General features: G+C 30.8%; 1 protein-coding gene across 2 annotated transcripts in view; it reads left to right on the forward strand.

The window, feature by feature from the left end:
- The window catches only part of LOC142222535 (sodium-independent sulfate anion transporter), an 81249-nt gene that overhangs the window by 39378 nt on the left and 18326 nt on the right, over positions 1-23545 (forward strand). Inside the window, exon 2 of one of the 2 annotated variants that reach the window (XM_075292715.1) lies at positions 19731-20157. In XM_075292715.1, coding sequence (XP_075148830.1) covers positions 19810-20157 — 348 coding nt within the window. In that variant the 5' untranslated portion in view covers positions 19731-19809. Of the gene's footprint in view, positions 1-19525; positions 20158-23545 lie in introns of those variants that run through there. The other variant, XM_075292714.1, reaches the window with a different exon arrangement.

Here is a 23545-nt window from a genome sequence, read left to right on the forward strand (position 1 = left end):
AGTTTTTTTTTCTAACTTTGAATTAACTGATTTATTAGTGATGTACTCGTGTCTGTGATTTACAAAATCACATTTTGATTTGAAGCTGTTACGGTAATTAATTCATTAACACAGTTTTTTTTTCGCGGATTGTTGTTTTTTGAATAATTCATTGCAATTATTTGCAATTCATTACAATTGTTACAACAGCTGGAAGTTTATAAAATCATTTGAATATGGGACTCATTTTAACTGATTTCCCATTAGTATGAGGGTCAATAAAATAACTATACTGGGTATTTCGAATAGTTTCCTTTTTTTTTACTACAACAATATGATATTTAGACTACAGAAGCAAATAAAAATCGTAATTAGATTCAATATTAAATTTGCTTTTACTGTCTATACTCGATTTCTTCCTCTCATGGGAGAATTTTCGTGGAGGACTTTCTAAAAAATAAGGCGAATGTTTGACAAACGATTTCTTATTTAAAGAAAGATTTTTATTTATCTCCAAACGAAAATTTTGTTTGTCTAAAATTTCGTTTCTATTATTCCTTCAGTCTGTGCAGTTATTTGCTTTGTAGTAGGAATAATTATTCAAACGCTATGACAAATAGTAATATATTGGATTATTTAATTTTATTGCTTCGTTTACATTTCGTTTACATTTGTTAAAATATGTAAATTTCATTAATGTAATTAATTTGATCTAATATTAAAGCTTTTCATGTAAATATCCCTAATAGACTTACGTTAAGTTGCTCCAATTACCTGTATTGCGTTGTTATCGATAGAACTACGGAAAAGTTTTGTTTTCATTCAGTTTCATTCGTAATTTACAAAAATATTATTTTAATCATTTTTGAAATTACACCCTGTCATTAAAGAAAAAATGATCTAAATAGAAAGGAAAAAAATCATTGGCGCTAAATTATGATCAACTGTCAAAATTTTATTTCTATGGAAATTTTTTTTTTCAAAATTCTATTTCTATAGAAAATTTTACCAAAATTTAATTTTATTAGAAAATTTTGACAAAATTTGATTACTATGGAAAATTTTGTCAAAATTTTATTTCTATAGAAAAATTTGCCAACATTTTATACCTATTAAATTTTTTTTTGGCAAAATTTTATTTCTGTAGAAAATTTAGTCAATATTTTTTTCTACACGAACGAAAAAGACTGTTTTTCATATGTTTGGGTGTAAAAATGATATGTTTGGAACTCAAATTTTTCAACAAAATATTTTTAAGTGCAAGCATATAATGTTCATAAACTAAAATAGCATGTTTGGGACATTTATGTTAATATGTTAGAACATATTATGTTTGGGACATAAAATGTTTGTAAATATAATATGCTTAGATGCAAACATATAGTAATTTGGAAATAGCCTATAAACATACATGTGTTTAGAAAGAGAGACCTAGAGAGTATGCTGCAAGTAAAATAATGGAAGCAACCAATTGGCGCCTTAAAAATATATTCACACAAAGAAAATTTCATTAAAATTTTTGACTACCAGTGTATGCCCTAAGGTGAAACATAATATGTTTGAACAATACAAACAATATTTTGTTTGGACCAATCATGAAAATATATATGCTTGAAGCAAAATGTGTTTGAGGTATATGTTACAGAAGCGATTTTTTGAGGGTGTATAGAACATTTTGTCAGTATTTTATTTCTATAGAAAATTTTGTCAACATTTTATTTCTATAGAAAATTTTGTCAAAATTTTTTTCTATAGAAAATTTTGTTAAAATTTTATTTCTATAGGAAATTTTGTCAAAATTTTATTTCCCTAGAAAAATTTGTCAAAATTGTATTTCTATAGGAAATTTTGTCAAAATTGTATTTCTATGGGAAAAATATTTTGTCAATATTTTATTTCTGTAGAAAATTTTGTCAATATGTTATTTCAATAGAAGTTTTTGCCAGCATTTTATTTCTAAAAAAAAAATATTTTGTTCAAATTTTATTTGTATAGAAAATTTTGTGAAAATTTTATTTGTATAGAAAATTTTGTCAAAATTTTATTTGTATAGAAAATTTTGTGGAAATTTTATTTCTATAGAAATTTTTGTCAAAAATTGTATTTATACAACAACATTTTGTCAAAATTTTATTTCATAGAAAATTTTATTTTGTGAAATACATCTTAGTTGGAGAGGAATATTTTATAAAATCTACCAAAACATCAAGAATTCTACCAATCTACACCGAAAGAATTCTCTTCGTTAATTTTACGAAGAATTCTTCATTAACAATTCTTCCTGAATTCTTCATTAAAATAACGAAATTTTCATTCATTTTCGTAAATTTTACGAAGAACATTTTACGAATATACGAAACTTCTACGAAACATTCTACATTAACTTTTCTTCGTAAAAAGTTCGTACTTTTAACGAAACTTTCTTCACATTTCATGAATTTTGTGAAGAAGTTTTTACGAATATTTTACGAAACATTCTGCGTTAAAATTTCTTCATAAAAAGTACGAAACATTTTCTTTGAAATAACGAAGAAGTTTCATTGAAGTTGTAAAATTTCCGTTCGCGGCATTAAATTGTCTTTTATAATGTGCTTGAGTGTATGAGTCATTTTTCACACTTGCAACTACAACCAAATGCACTTTCGACTATAACTTTTTTTTCTAAAAGTTCGAACATTTTTCAGAAAAAAGTACGAAATTTTTTCATAAAAAGCACGAAAATTTTTCGTAAAAACTACGAAAATTTTTCATAAAAAGTACGAAACATTTTCATAAAAAGAACGAAATTGTTTCATAAAAAGTACGAAGATTTTTCATAAAAAGTACGAAGATTCTTCATAAAAAGTACGAATTTTTTTCTTACAAACTACGAAAATTTTGGAAGAACTTTTCTTCGTAAAAAGTACGAAATATTTCGTTTCTTTGGTTGTAAAACAATGACAAATTTCGTACTTTTAACGAAATTTTTCGTTCTTTTTACGAAGAAAATTCTTTCGGTGTACCAAACAATAAAAAATCTACCATTTTCGGTAGATATTGGTTGTCACAGTTAGTACTTTCACAGGGACATGATAACCCATAAAAACAGTTTAAGAATTCATAAAATGGTAAAAATTATTTAAATTTTGTCGAAAAAAAAAATTCTAAATACAATCTGAAAAAATTGTGCATTTTTGAAAATAAACCAATCCATTAAAAATTATAAAGAAATATAAAAATTATTTATTTGACAAAATATCACAGATTTTTATAATTTACAGTGTAAATTTGGGTGTAAATTTTACACCCAAAACATTGAACTCGGATCACACCTAAAGAAGTGATGCAAATTCAGTACACCGGCTGTTGAAATGGAGGACTTCCGTCCTATGACAAGCCCATGTTAAATTCATCGCTTCTGCGTCATTTTTGCACCACTTCCGGATCCAAAAAGAACATTTTCATTACTTTTTTGGCGACGCTTTTTTGCTGGGAAGTTTTCTGCTTGCAACTACCCAGCAAAAAAATTTGGAAGTTCTTCTAAAGGCACAACTTTAAAAGCACTTCCAAAAATGCCCTCCCTAAGATGTTCTTTATTTTAATTGCACAGGAAGTTTATTTGAGTCAATTTTTTTATAACTCGCTTTTTTCATATTTTTAAAGGGAAATATAAAATTTTATTGTTTAAAAAAGGTTAAAACAGAAGAATTAATAAAATAGTGTAAATTATTTAAATTTTGTTGAAAAAAATGCTAAATCCTTTTTAGAAAAATTGCAATTTTTTTGAAAATATTTGATGTCAAACGTTCCAGAAAAGCGTTATAATGCATTAAAAATCATAAAAAAAGTTAAAAAATTATTTATTCGTCAAAATATTACAAAATTTCTTAATTCACATCCAAAACATTGGATTCGAATCACACCTTAAGAAGTGATGCATGTTCAGGGCAACGGCTGTTGAAATGGTGGACAACCGTCCTATGACAAGCCCATGTTAAATCCATAGCTTCTGCGTTAATTTTGCACCACTTCCGGATTCAAAAAGAACATTTTTACAGCTTTTTTGGCGATGCTATTTTCGCTGGGTATTGTATGGAAAAATTAAATTTTCAAGTGCTAAAAATACATTTAAAACTACTAAACATCAAGTCAACTGTTAAGACATTCAAGGTAAAACATTCGAAAATAGCCAATTCAAGGAAATGGGTCTTATGAAGATCAAATATATAATTTAGACTCATAGGAAGAGTTAGGTTAGGTGGCAGCACGATGTATCAGGCTCACTTAGACTATTCAGTCCATTGTGATACCACATTGGTGAACTTCTCTCTTATAACCAAGTGCTGCCCGATTCCATGTTAAGCTCAATGACAAGGGACCTCCTTTTTATAGCCGAGTCCGAACGGCGTTCCACATTGCAGTGAAACCACTTAGAGAAGAAAAGTCACCAGCATTACTGAGGTGGGATAATCCACCGCTGAAAAACTTTTTGGTGTTCGGTCGAAGCAGGAATCGAACCCACGACCTTGTGTATGCAAATAGGAAGAGTTTATGAATATAGTTTATATAGGCCGATTTGTTCATATAGCATTCAGATAGTAAGATTCTTAATGATCTGGAAGTCGCAATTACTATTCCCCCCTTTCCCCTTTCCCCTTTCAGTTCACATCACCCGCTTCTACAAGATCGAATTGGCTTACATCCTGCTGCACATCACATTTCATTTCCTTTCACTTCAAATTCGACACATGGTCGTTAAAGGCCTATTAGTCGATTATGGCCTATATAAAAAGTAAAGGGTGATACGGTCAAAATTTGGTCAAGGGAAAACGCGTGTAAATCGGTGAAATAGTTTATTTAAAAAATCAAATTAAATTTCTTTTTCAAGTTCAATTAGTATAAAATTCAGGAAAAATATTCAGTTATTCCAAATCCAAATTTCCGGGTCTCACGCTTGACACCTGCCATCAGATTTTGTACAGCCACCTTGTCCACCTTCTTCGCCGCAGAAAGCCAGTTTGCCTTGAACTGCTGCTCGTCCTTAGCAGTTTTTTGGTCTTCTTTAGGTTCCGCTTGACAATAGCCCAGTATTTCTCAATTGGGCGGAGCTCTGGCGTGTTGGGAGGGTTCTTGTCCTTGGGAACCACCTGCACGTTGTTGGCAGCGTACCTCTCCATGGTCTTTTTACCGTAATGGCAAGATGCCAAATCCGGCCAAAACAGTACGGAACAACCGTGTTTCTTCAGGAAAGGCAGCAAACGTTTATTCAAACACTCTTTCACGTAAATTTCTTGGTTGGAAGCTATGAAAATGCTGCTTTTCAAGCCTCAGGTACAGATGGCTTGCCAAACCAGATATTTCTTTGCGAACTTTGACAGTTTTATGTGCTTGAAAATATCTGCTACCTTTCCCCTTCCTTTTGCCGTATAAAACTCCTGTCCCGGAAGCTGCTTGTAGTCAGCTTTGACGTATGTTTCGTCGTCCATTACCACGCAGTCAAACTTCGTCAGCATCGTCGTGTACAGCCTCCGGGATCGCGCTTTGGCCGTCGTATTTTGTTTATCATCGCGATTTGGAGTCACTACCTTCTTGTAAGTCGATAGTCCGGCTCGTTTTTTGGCTCGATGTACGGTTGTAGACGATACACCCAGCTTATTTGCGGCATCTCGGAGAGAGAGGTTAGGTTTCGCTTGAAACTACCGACAACTCTCTTTGTCGTCTCAGCGGCTTCCGGTTTTCGATTTCCCCCCGATGCAGACTTCCTGGCTGTCGACAAACGTTCCCCAAACACTTTAATTACATTTGTAACGGTTGATTTGGCAACTTTTAACGATTTTGCCAGCTTTGCGTGCGAGTAGCTCGGATTTTCGCGATACGCGAGCAAAATTTTGATACGCTGCTCTTCTTGCTTGGACGGCATTTTGACAACTGAAGAGTGAATTCCAAAATCAAAATAAGAGCAATATTCTACACACACACACCTTCAAAATGAGGGGTGTTCAGGTTTTTTAAATGCAAAATTGAAAGAAATATGTCAAGTTTATATTGACCAAATATCACCCTTTATAGCATTCAGATAGTAAGATTCTTAACGATCTGGAAGTCGCAATTACTATTCCCCCCCTTCCCCTTTCAGTTCACATCACCCGCTTCTTCAAAATCGATTTGGCTTAGATCCTGCTACACATCACATTTCATTTCCTTTCACTTCAAATTCGACACATGGTCGTTAAAAGTCTATTAGTCGATTATGGTCCATATAAAAAGTACGCGATTTTCAAACAATCATCGGTTAATCACTTTTAGAGATTGCAAAAAAGTCGACTATTGGTCTTTTACAAAATATTGATTAGGCTCAAATATCAATAAGGCCTCGAATTCGCAATTTCGGACAGGTTATATTAAATCTGGTATGGTGGCAGCCCTTTATTTCACACTCGGACTCTTCAGTCCATTGTGATACCACAAATAGCAAACTTCACTCTTATCAATAAATGCTGCCCGATGCTATGTTTAGCTTAATGACATGCAACCTCCTTTTAACAGCCGAGTAAAAACACTTAGAGGAGCTTCGAAATAGTCAGAATAGTCAGCAGCATTACTGAGGTATAATCAACCGTTTTGTACAAAAATTGTACAAAAAGGGTACTAAAGCCAATTTAATTAATTTTGTTTTTTGACTATCCCACAGAATAGTAGTTTAGTTCTACATTTTACTAAAATGCGCCTGTCTTGAACTTCGTATGAAACTAAAGAAATGTTTGCATTTATTTCCTTAAAAATAATACATTTTCTGAAATAAAACTTTTCCTAAATGGTTTTAGAGTGTATGCTAGATAAAATAAATTTAAAATATTTCTTTAAAATAAAGAATATATCTTACGCACTTTCGATACAGCCTATTAACATACGGTCATTAAATTCTAGTTTATCGACTTTTGTTGGAATTTTATGATCAGCATTTTGTGTTCTAGTTTATTGAAAATCCCACACTTATATATGGGAACCACTTTGGAATTCCCTTTGCATTTTTGTTATCTCAAAAGTGATTCAATACTAAATAAACATAAATCAAAGCATCGAATAGAATATTAGTGCAATTCTGCAAGTTTTACTAAGGCCGCCCTCCATCGTTTATGAAATTGTTTATAAATAATACCAAGATTAAATAAATAGTCCGCATACCATTTTTGCGTCATATTTGCATTTATTCCAATTGACCAAGTGATTGTTGAATAGATCAAACAGATTTCTGATTAGGTGGGCATAAAAATCCTATAGGAGTAAATAAATCAATCAATATGATTTAATGCTGATGTAATACATCAGAAATACTAATTGGATATATTGGCCTTGTGTAGAAAGTTATATGCGCATTATTCCAGATCTTAGTTAATCTAATTCACATTGATGCAGTGAGCGTGGGTAGGATTCACGAGTGTATGGATAAACTCGTAAGTAATCACTTTTATTACGTGAATATGAACATATTAAAGAAGCATGCTTTTTCGAGAAAGGTGATAAACTATTGGATAACCTGGGAAATATATATATCTATCCCTCTAAATTGGGCTATTCAATGCAGATTCAGAAATATGATTTTTTTGCATATACATATTTTAGATTTATAGAATTTAATTTAATTTTGACAGTTATATACACTGAAAAAAAAATATTGACCTAATATGATAACGTATGCAACTTAAATTTTAGGACATGTAATTTACACAATATTATGGGCAAATTCCTTTAATATAAAGAAAATTTAGATTTAGGCAGTTAAAATTATTTTAGCTTTAAGTTTTTTTTATACCCTCCACCATAGGATGGGTAATATACCACCCATCCTATGGTGGAGGGTATAAAAAAAACTTTGTCATTCCGAAATTTCGAAATATTGCTCAAAGACCCCATAAAGTATATAATTTCTGGGTCGTGATGAAATTCTGAGTCGATTTCAGTTTGTCCGTCCGTCTGTTGAAATCACGCATACTTCCGAACGAAACAAGCTATCGACTTGAAACTTGGCACAGGTAGTTGTTATTGATGTAGGTCAGATTGTTTTGCAAATGGACCATATCGGACCACTTTTACGTATAGCCCTCATTAAACCGACGCTCAGATTTGGCTTGCGGAGCCTCTTGGAGGAGCAAAATTCATCCGATCCGGCTAAAATTTGGAACATGGTGTTAGTATATGGTCTCTAAAAACCATGCAAAAATTGGTCAACATCGGTCCATAATTATATATAGCCTCCATATAAACTGATCCCCAGATTTGGTTTGCGGAGCCTCTAAGAGAAGCAAATTTCATCCGATCAGCCTGAAATTTAGTACATGGTGTAAGTATATGGTCTCTAACAACTATGTAAAAATTGGTCCACATTGGTTCATAATTATATATAGCCCCCATATAAACCGATCCCCCGATTTGTCTTACGGAGCCTCTAAGAGAAGCAAATTTCATCCGATCCGGCTGAAATTTGGTACATGGTGTTAGTATATGGTCTCTAACAACCATGGACAAATTGGTAGCCCCCATATAAACCGATAACCAGATTTGACCTCCGGAGCTTCGTGAATGAGCAAAATTCATCCGATTCGGTTGAAATTTGGTACGTGGTTTTAGTATATGGTCTCTAACAATCATGCAGGAATTGGTCTATATCGGTCCATAATTATATGTAGCCCCCATATAAACCGATATGAACTCCGAGTACGTGATACGTGGTATTAGTATATTTTTTTTATCTCTTTATTATTTATATTACAACTGAGTTTCTACTCATCTAGTAATTTTACATTAGTTACAATTACAATACTAGAATATTTACTCTAGTGTAGAAATTTGATGAGAAATAGTTCAATAACTATACTCTAGCTGATTACTTTTCTGGGGTTAGTTGACCAGATCCAGGGGGACAATCCTGTGGAGCCTCCTAGTGGTGGAGTAGTTTTGATATATATTATTTAACTCGTTGTTTGGGTGATTTTGAAGTTTATTTTTAAGTTTTCGAGCATGGAGTGAAATTTCTTCAGAAATTGTTCTCACTCCTAAATCTCGATGCAAGTCACTATTGCGGATGTACCATGGCGCTTTGACGATGGTACGAAGAATAGCGTTTTGTGTTTTCTGGATTGTATCGACATCTCTTTTTGCAGCACAGCCCCACAACTGTATGCCATAGCACTATATTGGTTTGATAATTTGATTATATACAAGAATTTTATTGTTGACTGATATTCTATCGCCCACAAACAACCAGTAAAGTTGGCGAAATTTAAGTTTGACCTCTGTGTTTTTTTTTTCTTAACATGCTCTTTCCATCTTATTTTAGCGTCAAGGGTCATGCCCAAATATTTTGCTGTATTTGCAAATGGTATCAAATTACCGTTTAAATACAATGGCGTATGTGAAATCAGTTTATTCGTGAATGTCATATGAATGGACTTGCTTTCATTTACGTTCATCCGTACGTATTAGTATATGGTCTCCAACAACCATTCAAAAATTGATCCATACCGGTCTTAACCCGTATTCTCCCGAGTTATAAAAATAATCATCCGATTATAATAATGTTTGATTCACAGCATGTATAGCCAACCTTTAGTATATATATGAAAAAAAAAGTTTTCATATCGGGTTCAGGTTTCCGGAAGATGGGTGTCCCATTTAACAAAGAATACCCTTGTTGTTTTTTTTATTTTTTTCTGTGCAGCGATAACGGTACACTGGTGCATTGAACATGCCAATGTTTCTGTCATCATATGACGACGCTATGAGAATATGGTTAGGTTAGGATAGGTGGCAGCCCGATGTATCAGGCTCACTTAGACTATTCAGTCCATTGTGATACCACATTGGTGAACTTCTCTCTTATCACTGAGTGCTGCCCGATTCCATGTTAAGCTCAATGACAAGGGACCTCCTTTTTTTAGCCGAGTCCGAACGGCGTTCCACATTGCAGTGAAACCTCTTAGAGAAGCTTTGAACCCTCAGAAATGTCACCAGCATTACTGAGGTGGGATAATCCACCGCTGAAAAACTTTTTGGTGTTCGGTCGAAGCAGTTATCGAACCCACGACCTTGTGTATGCAAGGCGGGCATGTTAACCATTGCACCACGGTGGCTCCCAAGGGTTAATTATATATAACTCCCATTTAAACCGATCCCCAGATTTGACCTCCAGAGCTCTTGGAGGAGCAAAATTCATCCGATCCGGTTGAAATTTGGTACATTGCGCTAGTATATGACCGCTAACAACCATGCCAAAATTGGTCCATATCCAAATTTTTATTTCTATAGAAAAAATTGTCAAAATTTTATTCCTGTAGAAAGTTTGGTTTTTTTTTTTAATTTTGACAACATTTTATTTCTATAGAAAGTTTTGCAAAAAATTGATTTCTATTAAAATTTTTTTTTATTAAAAATTTTGCCAAATTTTATTTCAATAGAAAATTTTGACAAAATTTTATTTCAATAGAAAAATTTGACAAAATTTTATTTCTATAGAAATTTCGCCAATTATGTTTTTTGCCCATATTTTTTGCCCAAAATATTATTATTATTATTTTTTTAATTTTGCTAACATTTTTTTCTAAAGGTTTGGAAAAATTTTATTTCTATAGAATTTTTTTGTTGTGAAAAATTGTGTCAAAATTTTATTTCTATAGAACATTTTTCCAAAATTTTATTTCTATAGAAAATTTTTCCAAAATTTTATTTCTATAGAAAATTCCGCAAATGTTGTTTTTTTATGAAAACTTTTGCCTAATTTTTATTCCTATAGAAAATTTTGCTAAAATTTTATTTCAATAGAATTTTTTTATGAAAAGTCTTGCCAAATTTTTTTTCCTGTAGAAAATTTTGCTACAATTTTATTTCTATAGAAAGTTTTCTATGCAAAGTTTTTCCAAAATTTTATTTCTGTAGACATTTTGCTACGATTTTTTGCCAAGTTTGTTTTCTAAGGAAAATTTTCCCAATTTTTTTTTATAGAAATTTTGCAAATTTTGTGTTTTATTTTCTATAAAAGAGTTTGTTAAAATTTTATTTCTATGCAATTTTCATAATTGTTTTCTATAGAAAATTTGCTAATTTTTATTGCTATAGAACATTTTATTCCTATAAAAAGTTTACTAGAACTGTATTTCTATGGCAAGTTTTGCCAAAATTCTATTGCCTTAGAAAATTTTTCCAAAATGTTAATTCTTAGACAATTTTGCTAAAATTTTATTTCTGTAGAAAAATTTGACAAAATTTAATTTCTATAGAAAATTTTGCCAATTTTGTTTTTGAAATTTCAATTAATGATTGACTGCGAATTTTGTCTTATAAAAATGGTAATAGTGAAAACTACAATTTAATAAGTTTCATCTGTTCATGTCTTCCGTTTGGCGTTAAAAAGTCATTAAAATGCACGCGTTATGTTATAGCATTTGTCAATCATTTACACGAATGGGTGATGTTTTAGATAAACTTAATTTTTAATTATTTTAATTATAGCAATATTTTCTATCTTACCAAAGCAGCACATATCTGCTAGATTCACTTTTTCTAATGTAAATGTTAATACCAGTTTTAGAATCTGTAATGTTGTTAATGAGTGACACGTGCTGGGTGTACTATGAATAGTGTTGATTTTACTATATCGGGAGAAAATAAGCTTCAATTGATGAGTTGCATACGAAATTTGATTCATTTCTATATAGGTTATGGAAATATGGGTTCTTTGCACGTTTTTAATTAAACCATGTATAATTAATTAGGATATCCTTTAAGAAAGGATTTTTTCTTTAATTTAAGTAAAAATTTGCCAAACTTCAAATATATATGAAGGGACGCAAATTTCAAAGATTTCAAGAAAAAACATTTTTTAAAAAATTCTTGAAAGAAATTTGTCTTTAATTCTATGAAAATTACGTTTCCTAAAAATTAGTTTGCATAATCTTTCATATTATGACAACATTTTTTTTTTCAGTGCATATATTAACCCATCATTTTAAGTATATTTAATATGGTAACCAAACCGAAGATGTTGAAATCGTATCAACTTTCACAAGTAGCAGTAGTGAACATGTGACGCTGTTTACATTTCCTCGCACGCTCCTTGCTTAATGTAAAGGCACTCAAATTGATGGGCGACTAATAGGCTAATTGGCGATTGAACAGTGTATTTTAATTTCAAACACGTGAGAAAGGCATATGAACAGCAGCAGGCTGCGGTATATTCGAATATAGACTGTTTTTATAATTTCCACTTAAACATTGTAAAACTTAAATTGGTTATATAAATTATTGTAATTAATAGTGAGGCACTACCCGGTTTGGTATTACAGTATACCGCGTTTAAATATCCCAACGGTTAGATAAATTTAACGCTTAAATGTCAACATTTTTGAATCCTCATTTATTTTTCAAGCTTTTAATAGAAAAATACAGTTTTAATTAAATTCCCCAAATTACCCATCTTAGTCGGGGGTGAAGAAGAAATTGTTGAAGAGCAGTTTTATTATTTAGTTAAACATTTTAATCACGAATTTTGAAAAGTATTCACCATAGCGAAAATTGAGAATTTGGAAACCAAAAGTTTGAAAATTGAAGTCTGAAACATGAGTCAAATCAAATATGGATCTTGCTTTAAACAAGACCAGCTACTTTGAAGATTTTTATAGATATAGTTATTGAGGAACTTTTTTTAAAGCATATTTTAAGGTAATTAACCATTTTTACCTATTTGTAGTATTTAAGCGATAGAATGAATAAAATCATCATTCGGATAATTACCCACAATTTTGGAAAATTTCAGAGAGATAATTATGAGGGTATTACTGTACAACCTACCCACAATTTTAATTGTGATTTATAGGCATAGTTATTCATAAGGCGGAGGTTTAATTATTCAAGTACCCGAAAGGAAAGTGCTCTATTATTTACATACATATATTTATATAATTTTATTCATATGTAGTACAGGTAAATTTTAAAATGAAATTAAATGGTACGTTTTAATTTTAATTCACGGATATTATATTTGAATCAATAGAAATCTATAGCTTTAGTAGAACATGATTTTTATACACTTCACTATAGGATGGGGGTATATTAACTTTGTTATTCCGTTTGTAACACATCGAAATATTGCTCTAAGATCCCAGAAAGTATATATATTTTGGGTCGTGGTGAAATTCTGAGTCGATCTAAGCATGTCCGTCCGTCCGTCCGTCCGTCTGTTGAAATCACGCTAACTTCCGAACGAAACAAGCTATCGACTTGAAACTTGGCACAAGTAGTTGTTACAGACGTAGGTCGGATGGTATTGCAAATGGGCCATATCGGGCCATACGTATAGCCCCCATATAAACCGACGCTCAGATTTGGCTTGCGGAGCCTCTAAGAGAAGAAAATTTCATCCGATCCGGCATGAAATTTGGTACATGGTATTAGTATATGGTCTCTAACAACTACGCGAAAATTGGTCCACATCGGTCCATAATTATACATAGCCCCCATATAAACCGATCCCCAGATTTGACCTCCGGTGCCTCATGGATGATCCGATTCGGTTGAAATTTGGTCCGTGGTGTTAGTATATGGTCTCTAACAACCATGTTGGAATTGGTCCATATCGGTCCATAATTATATGTAGCCCCCATATAAACCGATCCCCAGATTTGACCTCCGGAGACCCTTGGAAGAACAAAATTCAACCGATCCGGTTGAAATTTGGTACGTGCTGTTAATATATTGTCTCTAACAACCATGCAAAAATTGGTCCATATCGGTCCATAATTATATGTAGCCCCCATTTAAACCGATCCCCAGTTTTGACCTCCGGAGCTCTTGGAGGAGCAAAATTCATTCGATCCGGTTGAAATTTGGTACGTGGTGAAATCTGGTACATTGCGCTAGTATATGGCCGCTAACAACCATGTTAAAATTTCATATCGGTCTATAGTTATATATAGCCGATCCCCAAAAATAATCTACCAAAATTTTATTTCTATAGAAAATTTTGTCAAAATTGTATTTCTATAGAAAATTTTGTCAAAATTTTATTACTATAGAAAATTTTGTCAAAATTTCATTACTATAGAAAATTTTGTCAAAATTTTATTACTATAGAACATTTTGTCAAGATTTTATTTCTATAGACAATTTTTGTCAAACTTTTATTTCTATAGAAAATTTTGTCAAAATTTTATTTCTTTAGAAAATTTTTGTCAAACTTTTATTTCTATAGAAAATTTTGACAAAATTTTATTTCTTTAGAAAATTTTGTCAAACTGAATTATATACGTATTTAATCTTAATTTTTGTTTAATTTATACCCCGTATGGACTAACTTACTATTGAGAAGACGGTGTTAAGAAGTTTTAAGATTCCTTGCCATCAGCAAGTGTTACCGCAACCCAAGTAATTCGATTGTGGATGACAGTCTTTAGTACAAGTTTCTATATAATCCATGGTGGAGGGTACTAAGATTCGGCCTGGCCGAACTTACGGCCGTATATACTTGATTTTTATTTAGATCTGCCGAAAATTTATAACATGATAATGTTGTAAAAATACAGTCAAAATTTTTATGAATAAATTTTTTTTTGAAAATATGTATTATTTTTACTATTTAAATCACTATAACCAAACTGTTGCTTTCGAAGAGAAAATGGAACTCTTCAATCAACGGGCGGATTAACGCATGGTGAGTAATTTCACCTTGATGAATGTGTCTGCATACCGACTGCGTAGTATGGAAAGGTAAACTTCGAGTCATAGCTAGGATAATTCTATTTACATATCTGCATTCTTAAAAGAAATTCCAAAAAGACAGTGATTGCTTACATAGCAAAATAAACTTTGTGAGAGATAAATCTTTGTTTTCCAGTAATTCTGGTACTGTGGAATTTTTTTTTTAATATCAGATGTAGTAAAACATTAAATTGTAGGCTTTCATTTCCATAGTAGGAATGATTCAATTTAGATTTTTGTTTGATGTTTTGTTCGATAACTTGTTGCCATATTAAAGGTAATTTCATTTTTGCCTCTCTCATAGAAGCCCTTGGTTCTATTGGCTATACATAAGACAGTCGTATATCACAAGTTGGTCTTGACTAATGTAGGAAGATACTTTTGGTGAAAACTCGTTAACGAATGGGTTATGATATCGTAAAATATTCAAAGCCACAATTAAAAATTGTTATTCTTAAATCTTCCTTAATTACCCAGCAAAAAAATTTGAAAGTTGTTCCAAAGGCACAACTTTAAAATCACTACCAAAAATGTAAGAGTAATTATCAATAAAATGGTACCAATTATCAAAAATTTGTCGAAAGAAATGTTAAATCCAATCTAGAAAAATTGCGAATTTTTGAAAATATTTGAGGTTAAACGTTTCAGACAAGCTTAAGAATCACGGTTGCACCTCGAGCCAAAAATAATCTATCACAATTTGGAGAAAATTTTACCAAAAAACTACCAAACAAAAAAATCTTATTTTGTCAAAATTTTATTTCTATAGAAAATTTTGTCAAAATTTTATTTCTATAGAAAATTTTGTCAAAATTTTATTTCTTTAGAAATTTTTTGCAAAATTTTATTTCTATAGAATATTTTTGCAAAATTTTATTTCTATAGAATATTTTTGTAAAATTTTATTTCTATAGAAAGTTTTTCCAAAATTTTATTTCTATAGAATATTTTTGCAAAATTTTATATCTATAGAAAATTGTGTCAAAATTTTACTTCTATAAAATATTTTTGCAAAATTTTATTTCTGTAGATAATTTTTGCAAAATTTTATTTCTATAGAAAATTTTGTCAAAATTTTATTTCTATAGAAAATTTTGTCAAAATTGTATTTCTATAGAAAATTTTGTCAAAATTTTATTTCTATAGAAAATGTTGTCAAAATTTTATTTTTATTGAAAAATGTATCAAAATTTTATTTCTATAAAATATTTCTTTTTTGCAAAATTTTATTTCTATAGACATTTTTTTCAAAATTTTATTTCTGTAGAAAATTTTGCCAAAGTTTTATTTCTATAGAAAATTTTACCAAAGTTTTATTTCTTTACACAATTTTTGCAAAATTTTAGAAAAATTTAGAAAATTTGGTCAAAATTTTATTTCTATAGAAAATTTTGCCAAAATTTTATTTCTTTATAAAATTATTGCAAATTTTTATTTCTATAGAAAATTTTTCCAAAATTTTATTTCCATAGAATATTTTTGCAAAATTTTTTTTCTGTAGACAATTTTTGCAAAATTTTATTTCTATAGACAATTTTTGCAAAATTTTATTTCTATAGAAAATTTTTGCAAAATTTTATTTCTATAAAAAATTTTGTCAAAATTTTATTTCTATTGAAAACTTTGTCAAAATTTTAGATTTATAGAAACTTTAATCAAAATTTTATTTCTATAGACAATTTTTGCAAAATTTTATTTCTATAAAAAATTTGGTCAAAATTTTATTTCTATAGAAAATTTTGTCATAATTTTATTTCTATAGAAAACTGTGTCAAAATTTTATTTCTATAGAAAATGTTGTCAAAAGTTTATTTTTATTGAAAAATGTATCAAAATTTTATTTCTATAGAATATTGTTTTGCAAAATTTTATTTCTATTGACATTTTTTTTTTCAAAATTTTATTTCTGTAGAAAATTTTGTCAAAATTTTATTTCCATAGAAAATTTTGCCAAAGTTTTATTTCTATAGAAAATTTTGCCAAAGTTTTATTTCTTTACACAATTTTTGCAAAATTTTAGAAAAATTTAGAAAATTTGGTCAAAATTTTATTTCTATAGAAAATTTTGCCAAAATTTTATTTCTTTATAAAATTATTGCAAATTTTTATTTCTATAGAAAATTTTTCCAAAATTTTATTTCTATAGAATATTTTTGCAAAATTTTATTTCTATAGAATATTTTTGCAAAATTTTATATTTTATATAATTTTGTCAAAATTTTATTTCTATATAAAATTTTTGCAAAATTTTATTTCTATAGAAAAATTTGTCAAAATTTTGTTTCTATAGACAACTTTAGGTAAATTTTATTTCTATAGACAATTTTGTCAAAATTTTATTTCTATAGATTTTTTTTCAAAATTTTATTTCTATAGAAACTTTGGCAAAATTTTATTTCTATAGACAATTTTGTCAAAATTTTATTTCTATAGATAATTTTTGCAAAATTTTATTTCTATAGATAATTTTGTCAATATTTTATTTCTACAGAAAATTTTTGCAAAATATTTGTTCTATACATTTTTTTTTGCAAAATTTTATTTCTATAGAAAATTTTTCCAAAATTTTATTTCTATAGAAGATTTAGTCAAAATGTTATTTCTACCAAAACATTAAAAATTCTACCAATCTACCAAACAGTAAAAAATATACCATTTTTGGTAGAATTCTACCAACTGTGGCAATCGCGGTTAAACACTGAAATCGAATCACACCTTAAGAACCCAGCAAAAAAATTTGGAAGTTCTTCTTAAGACACAGCTTTAAAAGCACTTCCAAAAATGTCCTCCCAAAGATGTTCTTTATTTTAACTGCACAGGAAGTTCATTTGAGTTTATTTTTTATAGCTAGCTTTTTTCATATTTTTAATGGAAAATTTTAAATTTTATTGTTTCAAATGGGTTAAAAACAGATTTAAAATGAATAAAATAGTGCAAATTATTTAAATTTTGCCAAAAAAAAATGATAAATCCTTTCTAGAAAAATTGCCAATTTTTTTTTTAAATATTTGATGTCAAACGTTCCAGGCAAGCGTTATAGTGCATTAAAAATCATAAAAAATTTTAAAAAATATTTATTCGTCAAAATATCACAAAATTTCTTTATTCACATCCAAATCCCTGGATGAGCATCACACCTCAAGAAGTGATGAAAATTCAGTGCAACGTCTGTTGAAATGGTGGACATCCGTCCTATGACAAGCCCATGTTAAAATCATCGTTTCTGTGCCAATTTTGCACCTCACTTCCGGATCCAAAAAGTACATTTTCACTATTATTTCGCGACGCTTTTTTGCTGGGAAGTGATGCAAATACAGTGCTGTTGAAATGGTGGACATCCATCCTATGACTAGCCCATGTTAAATTCATCGCTTCTGCCCAAATTCTGTACCACTTCCGCATCCAAAAAAACATTTTCACTATTACTTCGCGACACTTTTTTGCTGGGTAATAAACCATTTAAGGATGAATTAAAAATAATTAAAAAATTAAAAATTGATTCTGGTTTTGGCCTTGGGTGGTGTATCTTTAATAAAGAAATTACCGGAACGGAATCGACCAAACCCAAATAGCGCGTGATTGGCCTTTACACACAAAAAAGAAAAAACACTTTCCTCGAAATCAACCGACGATCTTTGTTTGGATATTTTTTTCTCGTACCACGTTTGTACAGATGTCGATTTTTCAAAGTCGAAGAGTCGACCTTTTCAAAACTCGATTAGTCAAAGTTGGCTGGACATTGAAAAATTGTCTTTCCTAAATTGTAAAAAAAGTCGAAAGTAGCCTTTTTAATTCATATTACAGTCCATACTCTAGAAGAACTCGATTTTTATCGACCCAAAATACAGTTTATATTTAAAATAAAATTAAGCGTCGTCATTTTGAAAAAGGATGAATGTCTGGGGTTAAGATTATCAATTGAAGCATTTCCAATTAAATCTCAAATAACTTTGTGATTGAAACCAAAAAATATTTTTCTATTGAAAAATTGATAATATTATTTTTGTGATTGTGTTTTTTTTATGATTTAATTAAAAAATTAGTTTAATCATTATAATTTTAATTTGAATATTTTTGGAATTTCAATTAAATTTTTAATTGGAATAATGTTGGTGATATTTTTTCCCCGTGTAGAATAATTGTAAAAAGTATACTTTACTAAACTATCCCAACACTTTTAAATTTCAATTAATTACTTGCATGCTCCTGAGGTACATACAAACAAACGGCATTAATTACAATATTATGCAAAAAATGATTGACAAGAAAATCCCCCACTCTCATATAAATTCAGTGAGTGTAACTTTAAATTGATTCACTCACGAGACGTCAATGTCGTTCATTATTTAAACGACAGACACGGCCTATGATAAGTCATCTCTAAGTAGCCGACACATCTCGTGTGCATTCTTAAGCACCATTAAAGGGCATCGGCATCGGCATTTGTGAACGAGAGCTGTATTTATAACGACAGCCAATCGGACAGACGTAACCGTTAATTTGTAAACGATTGAAGTGGTCAATATCTGCTTGTGGGTTTCTTTTACCGCTACTGTTTTCGCTGTCAACGCTGTATGAGTTTGTATTTTGTGGCAACAGCGCAGTTTACTTCATAAATTCAGGCTTTGTTCAATGTGCTGCTGCCATCGTTCAACAGTGACAAATTGATACCGGCAATTAATTGAAGCTAGCGATTTGTTTTGCATTCTTATTTTTGTCAGCCCTCTCAACTAACCACAGACGATAGTCAACAGATATACGAGAGTGATCTTTTTGCTCATAACTCTGACACGAGCTCACTTCGTAAGTTCGAATGATATCTTCAACAACACTCGCGGTAGAGACTCGCTAAAGACAAGATCACACAAAAAGACATAGCGGATATTAAAAACATAAAAAAAACAATCTTTATTAAATATAAACAAAGTGAAAAATAAATAAACATAAATTAACCAATAAATGTGCCCTTCTTATTAAAACGAAAAAAATAATAATAATTTGTTATTGAAAATAATTTATTACAGTGTTAACCACAAAACCAATTGGATAAAACAACAAAAACACAATTGATAAAAATAAAACAAAGAAAATATATTAATTACAATGGTTTCGGATCAACCCGCTCAGCATCGTAATAATAGTTCGGGCTCTGAAGTGTCCTTGGAAATACCTCCGAATGCCATCTATAATACCTCACGTGATTGTATTGTGGAAGATGAAGACAACACTGATGAACGTAGCTGTTGTACCATGACCACGGATTGGTTTAGACAAACATCGGCAAATATTTTTCGCAAGAAAACCCTGTATAAACGTTTGCCCATATTAACCTGGCTACCAAAATATAATCGAAATGATTTTGTTGGTGATCTCATGGCAGGAATAACAGTGGGCCTTACGGTTATTCCTCAGGGTTTGGCCTATGCTGGTATAGCTGGATTAGATTTGCAGGTGAGTTTAATGCAAAATGCTTGATTCGTGGAATAGAAACTATTTTAAACCTAGTAATGTTGGGATTAGGGATTGTAGTCAAATTTGGAAATGTCGATTTTTTAAATTTTTTTGAGATATGGAAAAGCATACTTTTCTGGTTTTCGGCTTTTATAAAAATAACAAAAGTCGAATTTTTGAGTTTTCTACTTTTTTTTAAAATTAAGAAAAGCTGAATTTTCTCAATTTTCAAAATTAAAAAATGTCCTTGTTTTAAATTTTGGAGCAACGGTTGAACTGGATAATATTATACATTCGTACTCACATCTTGTCTATACATACGTATCCCTTTCTAAATAAATTGTATAATAGATCAAATAGTATCTCCGAGTTACCATAGAAATGTGTGGATGATATTCTCCCTTTAATCTAAAGTCGATATTTCGAGTTTTTCTTTAAAACCCGATTGGTCGATTTTGGTCGATTTTCAAAAATATTAAAAGTCAATCCGAGGAATTGTTGCAAAACGTCGGCGTTTTGACAAAAGCCGAAAAGTAGATTTTCTACTTTTAGGTTAGGTTAGGTGGCAGCCCGATGTATCAGGCTCACTTAGACTATTCAGCCCATTGTGATACCACATTGGTGAACTTCTCTCTTATCACTGAGTGCTGCCCGATTCCATGTTAAGCTCAATGACAAGGGACCTCCTTTTTATAGCCGAGTCCGAACGGCGTTCCACATTGCAGTGAAACCACTTAGAGAAGTTTTGAAACCCTCAAAAATGTCACCAGCATTAATGAGGTGGGATAATCCACCGCTGAAAATCTTTTTTGGTGTTCGGTCGAAGCAGGAATCGAACCCACGACCTTGTGTATGCAAGACGGGCATGCTAACCATTGCACCACGGTGGCTCCCTTTTTTTCTACTTTTGTATTCCTATTTCTGATTATGAAAATTTTATTAAAATTTGGAAATCCCATTAATAGAGAATAAAAAAACTTTCTCGAATGTTCCATGTGTCAAAATTTCAAAAATTTTAATAAACTTAATTTTAGAATTTTGAAAATGATTTTCCACTTTTACGATTATTTAAAAATCGACTTTGTGACTTTAAGGTGCGCACCTACAGAAATGTGGGTCTAACTTAAAAACCAATTAAAAAAATACTTTTAAAGGGCGTAGTTGGCGATATTTAAATTTTTACGATGGCTTAAACCAACAACTAAAGTCATTTTTGTGACCATTAAAAGGCCGATTTTTGCATATATTACAAATCGGTTTACGCCACCAAAAGTCGATTTTTATCAACAGCAAAAGTCCCCAACTTAATTGTCAATGGGACCTGTTATTCCATATTTTGAAAATTGTTTCCCTACATTCGATCTTATCTACTGATTTCTTGAGTTTCTAAAAAAGTCTATTGGCGATTTCGATTGGGAAAAAATGTGCAACATTCTCGAAATTGATTGCCAGGTATGAAGGACATTGTCATAGATTTTGGATCCTGTATCCCTCAAAACCTTATGAATTAAAAATAACTTTGGAAGTTGAGGGAAAATACAATGAGGAAAATAGTAGTGTAACCAAGGCCGTATTCAGGGGGGGGATGAGGGGGATCAAACCCCCCCCGAAATGAATGAATATTTTTATATAAATATATATATATATATTTTTAGCTGCATAGAAAAATCTTATCGAAGATGTTGAAGAAAAGCTGGAGGTTTTATTTTGAAAAACGCCTACCTTTAAAACTTGCACAAATCATAGAATACTAGTTGAAAAGCCCGTCAAACGACGGTCGAAAAAAAACAAATTATTTTTGTTCTCGCACCACAAATTTCATTTTTGAAAAATGTATTTCTGCTTTTTATGTGTGTTTGTTGTTCTTTTTGTGAACATGACTCGCTTCGTTTGGCCATAGCAACAACAACGAAACAGCCAAACACACATGTGTAAATGAAATGGCGCAAAACCTGCGAAAAGAACCTGCCTAATTCAGCGATGGAAGCAATAAAGAGGTTTTTCCAAACGTGCATATTCTTTTAAAAATTTTGGTCACTTTGCCGGTTACTCAGGGATGGAAAATACAATTTTTAAGAAAGTAGAAAAAAGGTATTTTTTGATCGGAAAGGTACTTTTTACTAAATTTCAACAAAAATTTCACTGGAAGATTATTGTCAAGAGAGTGAATTTTAAAGAAAATAAAATTTTGACAAACTTTTCTATAGAAATAAAATTTTGCAAAAATTTCCTAAAGAAACAAAATTTTTACAAAATTTTCAATTGAAATAAAATTTTGACAAAATTTTCTATAAAAATAAAATTTTGCAAAAATTCTATATAGAAATAAAATGTTGACAACTATTTCTACCGAAATAAAAAATCGATACTATAGAATCACATTCTTTTTTCGACTAAAACTTTCTTGAAGTTCAATAAAATCCTGTTTTTGACTATGTCTTTTACAAAATCGAGATTTTCTTTACTATAGTACTGCATTTTCCATCCCTGCAGTTACTACGTGCTCATCCGAACGTTCATTTTCAACAATGAAGAGATTAAAGACGTATCTTAGAAATTCGACTAGCGAGAGTAGACTCAAAGGATTGGCATTAATGTCGGTTCATCGCCGAATAAATGTGCCGACTGAAGAAGTCATTGATTTATTTGCTGCCCAAAAAGCCCGTCGGCTCAATTTAATATTATAACAAGTATATACAGCACTAAGTTCGGCCGGGCCGAATCTTAAATACCCACCACCATGAACCAAATATTAGGGTTTCCTTTGAAATTTCAGGAGGGCTTGAGGACTTGAGGATATTCCCGAAGATAAATTTAAAGATTTCACCTATGAGGACTATATCAGATTCTGGATTTATGAGAACCATTTTTGTTTGAGTTTTAGAGGAATCATTAACATCTCTTGTAAGTGTGCAAGAAAATTATAAAATAAAGTCTTGATTTGAAATCTTAAATCTGTAGAAGTAAAATCTGGAAATTTTACATTGAGTTTCAAGCAATTTTCATGATCAGTGCGCCTTCTACACCCTCAAGAAGTGAAGTCGGTATATATGGAGGCATTACCAAATGGATCGATAAAAACTTAATCCGATACACGTTTTTGTGAGCCTAAAATACCAGAATATTTACAATTTCAGGCAAATCAGATAAAAACTATGGTTTCTAGAAACCCAAGGAGTTAAATCGGGAGATCGTTCTTATGGGGGCTATACTAAAATATGGACCGATACTCACCGTTTTCGGCACACCTCTTTATGACCCGAAAATACCTCTAGATTTCCAATTTCAGGCAAATCGGATAAAAACTTCGGATTCTAGAAGCCCAAGAAGTAAAATCTGGAAATCGGTCTATATGGGAGCTATACCAAAATATGGACCGATACTCACC

This window comes from Haematobia irritans, chromosome 1 (assembly GCF_050003625.1).
Source record: "Haematobia irritans isolate KBUSLIRL chromosome 1, ASM5000362v1, whole genome shotgun sequence".
Classification (NCBI taxonomy): domain Eukaryota; kingdom Metazoa; phylum Arthropoda; class Insecta; order Diptera; family Muscidae; genus Haematobia; species Haematobia irritans.